Genomic DNA, 7,279 nt, shown 5'->3' on the forward strand with positions numbered 1-7,279 from the left:
GACTGGGACTTTGTACACGAAGCTTATAAATCACGTATTTCGCGAACCATTTCATAAATGACGCCTTGGCAGTGATCTGGCAAGCTGTCTAAACGGCCGGGTTGGGAATATATCACTCACAATGTCCTCATATCTTCTTTGAGTTTTGCTTGAGTATTTTTCACGATCTCTTGCCAACCCTCAAAGGATTTTGCAATCAACTCTCTCCACACATACCCGCTTCGTTCACAGATCTATTTCACGATGTCAAATTCAGCCGCGATTATTCCTGAAGCTAAAGCTTTGCTAGAGGTGCAAAATATTGGCACCTCAGAACCCGGTCCTCATGAGCTTCTGATCAAAAACGAACTCATCGCACTTCTCCCAGTTGATGCTAAGCTTGCCAAATTGGCTTTTTTCCCCATTTCCTACCCGGCTATTCTCGGCACGTCGTACGGCGGCACAGTCTTGGCCGTGGGCCCCAATGTCACCGACTTCAAGGTCGGCGACAGAGTAGCAGCGGTCAAACCCGGCCGTGTATCCGGTAACAAAAATGGCGCCTTTCAGAAATATGTAATCGCGCTAGATGTCTACGCGATCAAAGTTCCAGAGAGCACCGATCTCAACATCCCCGTCGGCTTGATCGGTAATTTCGGTACTGTTGTTGGGCTATTTTACCTGCGCCTGGGGCTTGGGAAGCCTGATCCTCTGGGAAAGGCACCATCCACAGGCAAGAAAGTTTTAATATATGGCGGGACATCGAGCTTCGGCAGTCTTGCGGTGCAATACGTGGCGCAGGCGGGATATGACGTCGTCACAACCACTTCCCCGAAGCACAGCGATTTCGTATCCAAGCTGGGCGCAGTCCATGTCGTGGATCATACCCAGGATCATGAAAAAGTCGTCAAAGAACTGGTGGCGGAAGGCCCGTATGACGTAGTTGTCGATTCGATATCTCTGAAAGAAACATTTGGTATTACCGCGAAGGTTGTTGCTGCGCAGGGTGGTAGGAAGTTGTATGCGTTGTTGCCTCCCTCTGATCCGGAGAGTATCCCACAGGGTGTGGATGCGGAGTACAAGTCCTGGTCTGCACCCCTATCAGAAGAGAAGAACGCGCACATACTGAGCTGGGCGTATGGTAGCTATTTCTCACTTTCTGTGGCCAAAGACAAGCTTGTTGCGTTGCCTGTCAGGAAAATCAATGGTGGACTAGGTGTGCTCAACGAAGCTCTTGATGTACTATTGAACGGCGTAAGCGGTGTTAAGGTCGTAGTTGACCCTCGGGAGTAGAAGGAGGTCAATCTTTAAGTAATATCAGAATTTTACGTTACGAATTGAATTCTTCGTTTGCTTTGTGAATCACTTTTAGCGAACAAAGCCCGCGTATCATTAGACGTGTTGAACTCCGACTTAGCTTCATACATCCTTCAACTTCCTTGTACTGCTAATAGTCACCATCGAAACAACCAAATTTTCAAACCCTCTCATGGTGTCGATGTCATTAACAATGCGGGCCCGTCAGCCCTGGATGTTAACGAAGGAAAGGAACGACAACCAACGGTGCCACGGTGCTGCTAGATGCGGATACTAAAGTCACAGGATCGAATGATTCAAGATGTTAAGATTGCCGTGATATAATGGCTTGTTATTACACGTGGATTATCCCCTCATTCCGCTTCTAACAGTGGTTTATCTCTCCTGTACAAATGGATCTTCTGTCAGGCTGGGCAATCCGGTCGCAGAACCAAGTATAGTCCCTTAACTGTAGCTGAGCTTCCTGAGCTCGGCCAAAACTAGAAGATTCCTGAATGTCCTATCAAGCTGCCGGGGTGGCGGGGGCCTCAGCCGGAGGAGCAGCGGGTGCTTCGGCTGGGGGCGCGGCAGCAGGATCTTGAGCCGGGTTGGCAGCAGGCGCCGCAGGAGCTGCAGGGGCCGCAGGGGCCGCAGCCGGTGCGCCGCCTGGAGCGCCTCCGCCGCCACCCTGCTGCGCTGGTGCCGGTACGAAGGCCGCATTCGCCAGGGGAATCTGTCCAACCGCTCCGCCAGTGACCGTGGTACCGTCAACATTCGCCGAGGCTGCCGCAGCTAGTTTGGAGTACTGCACGACCTGCTGAGCGCTCGTGCTGTCATCGCTGTCAGTACTCTTTCGTGGGAACAACGCATCTGCGACATATAAAGGGATTCTTGGGCACTTACGGGTTGATGACCAGCACCTGGCCTTCTTGACAATGGGGTCCCGTGGCGCAGTACAGAAACATCGGCTCGGCACTCGTGACGGGCATGTTGAAAGTCCCAACCATCGCTTGGCCGTCCTTGAAGGGGATGTGACCACTATGGATGGCCGCGGCATTTTGAGCTTGCAGTGGTTGGCACGCGGCGCCCTCGGCGCTCTGCGTCACTGTGTGGTTTCCGTTGCTGAATTGGAACTGCACAACATCGCCGACCTGTGCTTGTATCAAGTTCGGGACGAAGGTATCCTGTGCTCCGCCGACTACTACTGGGATGAGTTGGTTGCCCTGGGGGGTCGCCGGCGCTGCTGCTTGTCTCCTGACTGCGCTCGATGTTAGTCACCAGAGCTCAAGGGTTATTATTTATAAGGGACTTACTCCTGAACGGCCTATGCGGGACTCCTCCAACGACTGTTCCGTCCTGCGGGAAAGGATCCCTCTTGGATACCGGCTGGGGCATCGCGGTGACAGCGGCAGCTGCCACAAGGGCCCAGGCTGCGACGACTCTCATGTTGAAAGATGAGAAATACTAATTGAAAGAAATTTCCAAAGAATGAATGTCGTGAACACTGCTCAGCAGTGATGTTTTTCTAGTCTGATTAAAACGCGTAAATGACTGTAAAGGCCGGTCTCGACGGAAATCTCGGCTTGTCCTCGCTAGGAGGGTTTGGGTCGAAAGGAAAAGAGAATGAAGATGGAGAAAAAAACTTAAAGTTGGAGTAAGTCTAAATTTTTAATTATATTAAAACTGGGAGTAGGACACATTTGCATCTGAAAAAACGTCGAAGCCAAGACCTAAGAATGCTCTTGGCTAGGATTTTAGGGGGGGTTACTAATGATGATGAAGTGCCGATGCAGGGGTTCGTGGGGACTGTTCATGGACGTTGAAGACAGTCCAACACGAACTCGTCCCGCCGGCATCAGTGAGGCTCGTGCCGCCAAGATGTCTGATGGTGTTCCGTGATGGTTTGAGGCTCTAGTGGAGGATACCCCTTCGGGCAGTTAGAACCTCGCAGGGTGGGTGGCGATCTGGCGGGAGATCATGTCGATTGGATCGTCGACATCCCTTCTCTCCACCGAGGATCATGGGATGGCGTAGGTCTGCGTTTCCGAGTTGAGATGTCAGTGGGGCCGAGGTGGGCGCATGGAGTTGGTAGGGGGCGCCGTTCGGGAGCTTTTCATGTTTCATGTCGACTTCAGGTTATCCTTTTCGGCCTGCGTGACAAACTCCAAGAGCCCAAGGTGATCCACTCCCGACTTTGCGACGGCTTGTCAGGCTTGTCAGTCTATCGATGACAGGCCCTGCCATCCCTTCCTGACGCTCGGCAGTAAGCGTCGGCAGAGCAGGCCGCCAGTATGAAGAGCCCAGGAACACCTGCTTAGTCACTGACACCCAACGACGGACGAAACGAAGCCAAGATGAGACGAAAAAAAAATGAAAGACTTGACCTCGGTGATAATCCGGTGTGCGTGCGCCGTGCGCCGTTCGGCAGTAGGTGGTCTTCCGCGGGCCCTCGCCAAGAAGTGAATTCATCGACGCAACCCAAGAAGATCACATTGAACGATCGACGTTAAAGGCGTGTATCACTTGCTCTGCCGTCTGCACGCTCAGTGCTGGTGCTTGCGAGAAGCCGCGTCAACATTACGTCCTCACTCTCGAGTTGGGGCGGGCTGCCACGGGCTTGAATGCTTTGCTCAGATGATTCAAAACAACCGGATCTGCCATCTCACCCTCAGGACTTTTCACCGTCGCATCTGCCCCACTGCTCTGACCTGCCAAGCTGACCATCGGACTTGGTTGGTTATCGGACATATTTTCTCGGCCGGCGTTTCTCCAATGCTTGCCGCATTTTTCGGGTAACGAGGAACCCCTTGCTACGCCCCGTATCCCGACTCAGCCTTAGCGCATAATCATTTTCTCCGATCAGACATCTTGCGCGCGCTGCAAAATTCGAGGTTTGTAAGCCCACACGGACAGCTTGCGTCATCGGCTCGATGAGCCGCTGTGCCATTGACACCAGCCGACAGCTCGTAGCGACTCAAACGCCACGCAAGCAAGCCGGCCAAACGGCAAAGGCATATTGAAGCACGGAGATCTTCAGCACATCCTATAGAATCTAGATGCTAGAACTAAAGATGGATCAGAAAGCAAAACCGGCATTATATTTAGCCATACAATCATATTCAAGCAACTTGAGGGCTGTCATAGCTATCAGATATGGCAGTTCTTAGTTGACGGTCGACAAAGTGATGATGATTCTTGAGAGATCTTGCTAGAAATATGCATGCAATAACCTGGAATGATTGGCGTAAATCTTGAGTGTTCACTCCACGGTGAACACTCCAGCCTAATGCGCATAAAATCGGCAATGCCTAAGGGGCGTTTGACGCATCCTGCACCCCCCGCCTGGTTGACACAAAGCTTTTATGCACCAAAGTGAAGTTGGCCACACGAGGCGTACGGTGTCACCAATGCTGGTATGGGGGGAAAGCCAAAAGCAAAACTTTTGTCGTCCAGTGTCTGGCTTGCCAGCAGTGCCGCGTTTTCTTTCATCCCAACTCATGTAACCCCCGCGATGAGCATATGCTGATGTTGCTGACAGCACGAAACAATGCGGGTCTTGTCTCGGAACTCTATCATCCGCACCTATTTGCTGCAAAACTCTTGCAATGAATATAGTGATGAAATGGGTCTTCTGGTCTCCTGAAATGTTACTTCTCGCGTATGTGGCTGATCCAACGTGGCTTTAGATATTCTGAAGCTAACCAAGCAATAGTACTCATATCGCAGAGGTACGCCGCAGAAAGGGGGTTGACAACGAGTTGATTTCTGGTAACAGGGATCTGAAGCGAAGTCGTATTTATTAAGTACGCCTGTGCCACAGATCCCGCCACGAAGTAGACTATGAAGTGAGTTGTATGTGGGCTATGGGTGGCTGGTGCCACACGACAACTCACGTATCAGGCGAACTTCCCACCAAAAATCCCTTTTTTACTGATACAAGACCCAAGGGCATTATCCACAACACAACGCATAGGCAGTTTCTGACGACATCAGCTTACTCGGGCTGGTGAGGCCTCACTATGGTCTTTCTTTGCTGCCACATTTCATTAAACCTGATTCTTTGACCTTCAAAGAATCTCAAGGTAATACGCCTGACGTTGAACGGCTTATCGCACATTCATAAACAACGTTTGTCTTGTGAACCGTTGTGTTTGATTGAAATTTTTCAGATGTCCTACTGCAATTGTAAGTGATAGAAATGACGCCTTCTAACTTCTTTTAGAAGTCGTCATACGCCTGCTTCTCATCGCTGACAATTATGCATACGAATACACGCAACGTGCTTGAACCAGTTATTCACATATTACTCTTGAGCCAAGGTCAATGGCAACCCCAATGTCAACGTTAAAGTAACTGACAGATTATTTCTTCTTGAGTTGACATATGGTCACCGTGGCGGTTCCTAGGAACCATATCTTCTCCCAGATTCCGCTTCAATGTTAATCCCGAGTTCACGGTTGAAGATGATAGGCCACCGTTGTACTCTTGTCAGTACCATCTGGAAACCCAAGATAGTCTGACCACGCCAGATTACAGTATATCCTTAACCCAGATGCTTTCAAACACAAAAAGTTCGAGATTGTAACAAATTCCCTTTGTGTCACCGTTCAAGTGTCTGGAAATGACCTCGGGAAGTCTCGAGGTTTCAGTCTTGACTTTTCTCAGAAAAGAATGATGAGTCTGGCTTGGTCCAGGCCTTCAAAAACCCGTCAATCTTTCGGATATTCTCGTGTCCAGCTGCTTTGGCAGCATCACATGCCAAGCGGTAGACGTTGATGGACTCGGAGAACAATGGGCGACGGTGTTTCCATCCAGTCAGGTTCGTCAGTTTCGTCGAGTCCGTCCACTGGGGGAAGTTGATGATTCCGGGGGGCCATGGATCCTCCCCTTCCTTCAGATCAGATGGGTCGACATATTTGAGGCCACCCTTGATTCCGTATTCGCTCGCCAGGGCGTGCGCTATTTCGTCGACCGTCTCGTACCGTTGTGCCGAGATGTTGAAAACCTGGTTCGCAACTTCCGCTCTGTTCGGATGGGCAGCGATGGCAACATAGGCTTCGGCGCAGTCATCAACGTGTAGAGCATGCGCAATAGTGTTGGGCGGGGTTGGAAGGAGAAGCGGCTTCCCTTCGGCGGCAGCTTTGGCGGCGACATCAAAAAATGCCTTGTAAAAGCTGGAGCTCCGACCATAGACATTGGTGGGCCTAACCAGAACAGGAGCGAAGACGTCAGAGTGATCAAAAATCTGTCTGGCATAAGTAGCCCGGTTGGCGAGAAGCGGGATCGTATTGATAGGCGACTCCTCGGTGTGCGGCGTCAGATCCGGAGCTCCGTGGTAGTGAGGGCCGATTCCATAGTCCTTGCATCCGGAAGTGAAGATCAGAATTGGCTTCGTGCCAGCTCCTGAGCTTGCCGCTCCGAGAGCTCGGAGAAGCTGGATCGTGTTTTGGTAATGGGGAATGTAGTCGAGGATATTCTCCGTGACCGAGATGATTGCGTCAAGAGTTGCTGGAAGGGCATTTTGGATATTGGCATGAGCGGTGCGGTCGTCGATGGAGCCAACTACCGGAATGATTTCTTCCTGTGCGAGTGCTGTTGCGGCGGAGGGAGATCTGACAAGACCGTAGGTTGTCCACCCAGCCGCCACGAAAGCGCGCGCAACGGCGTTGCCAATGTAGCCATTTGCACCGGTAACGAAGACTGCTTTGGGTGCCATTTTAGCGAGGTTGCAAGGTTTGATACTCGTGTATTTGTTTTAATAGGCGTTGTGCTGTATATATATAGTTCTTTTCTTCTGTCCTTAATATGGACGGCGAGGTACTGTTGACGATTGTTCACGGTGCGGGAATTGATTCCCGGATCCTTGTGGGAACAAACGGAAACGCGGTGCAATCTACCGCCGAGTTATCGTTCATATCTAGCAGTGTTAGTGTAGAACAACTCAGCCAATTGATATGATACAAGTGCCCTCCGGTTACTACTGGGGGATCGGTAAACTTACCAGGAA

General features: G+C 51.0%; 3 protein-coding genes across 3 annotated transcripts; 1 reads left to right on the top strand and 2 right to left on the bottom strand.

The window, feature by feature from the left end:
- Positions 1-243: 243 nt before the first annotated feature.
- EsH8_III_000214 (zinc-binding alcohol dehydrogenase family protein) lies at positions 244-1,269 on the top strand (the record flags this gene model as incomplete). Its single annotated transcript, XM_083261939.1, has 1 exon — positions 244-1,269. The coding sequence occupies one exon, from the start codon at positions 244-246 to the stop codon at positions 1,267-1,269; it is 1,026 nt and encodes a 341-aa protein (XP_083122426.1).
- Positions 1,270-1,795: 526 nt separating this feature from the next.
- EsH8_III_000215 (uncharacterized protein) lies at positions 1,796-2,718 on the bottom strand (the record flags this gene model as incomplete). The annotated part of the gene is made up of 3 exons (XM_083261940.1): positions 1,796-2,102; positions 2,176-2,530; positions 2,586-2,718. 3 exons carry the CDS (start codon positions 2,716-2,718, stop codon positions 1,796-1,798), a joined length of 795 nt encoding a protein of 264 aa, XP_083122427.1.
- Positions 2,719-5,917: 3,199 nt separating this feature from the next.
- On the bottom strand, positions 5,918-6,988 carry EsH8_III_000216 (NAD-dependent epimerase/dehydratase family protein; the record flags this gene model as incomplete). The annotated part of the gene is made up of 1 exon (XM_083261941.1): positions 5,918-6,988. The coding sequence occupies one exon, from the start codon at positions 6,986-6,988 to the stop codon at positions 5,918-5,920; it is 1,071 nt and encodes a 356-aa protein (XP_083122428.1).
- Positions 6,989-7,279: the final 291 nt, after the last annotated feature.

Source organism: Colletotrichum jinshuiense, chromosome 3 (assembly GCF_051148585.1).
Source record: "Colletotrichum jinshuiense chromosome 3, complete sequence".
Classification (NCBI taxonomy): domain Eukaryota; kingdom Fungi; phylum Ascomycota; class Sordariomycetes; order Glomerellales; family Glomerellaceae; genus Colletotrichum; species Colletotrichum jinshuiense.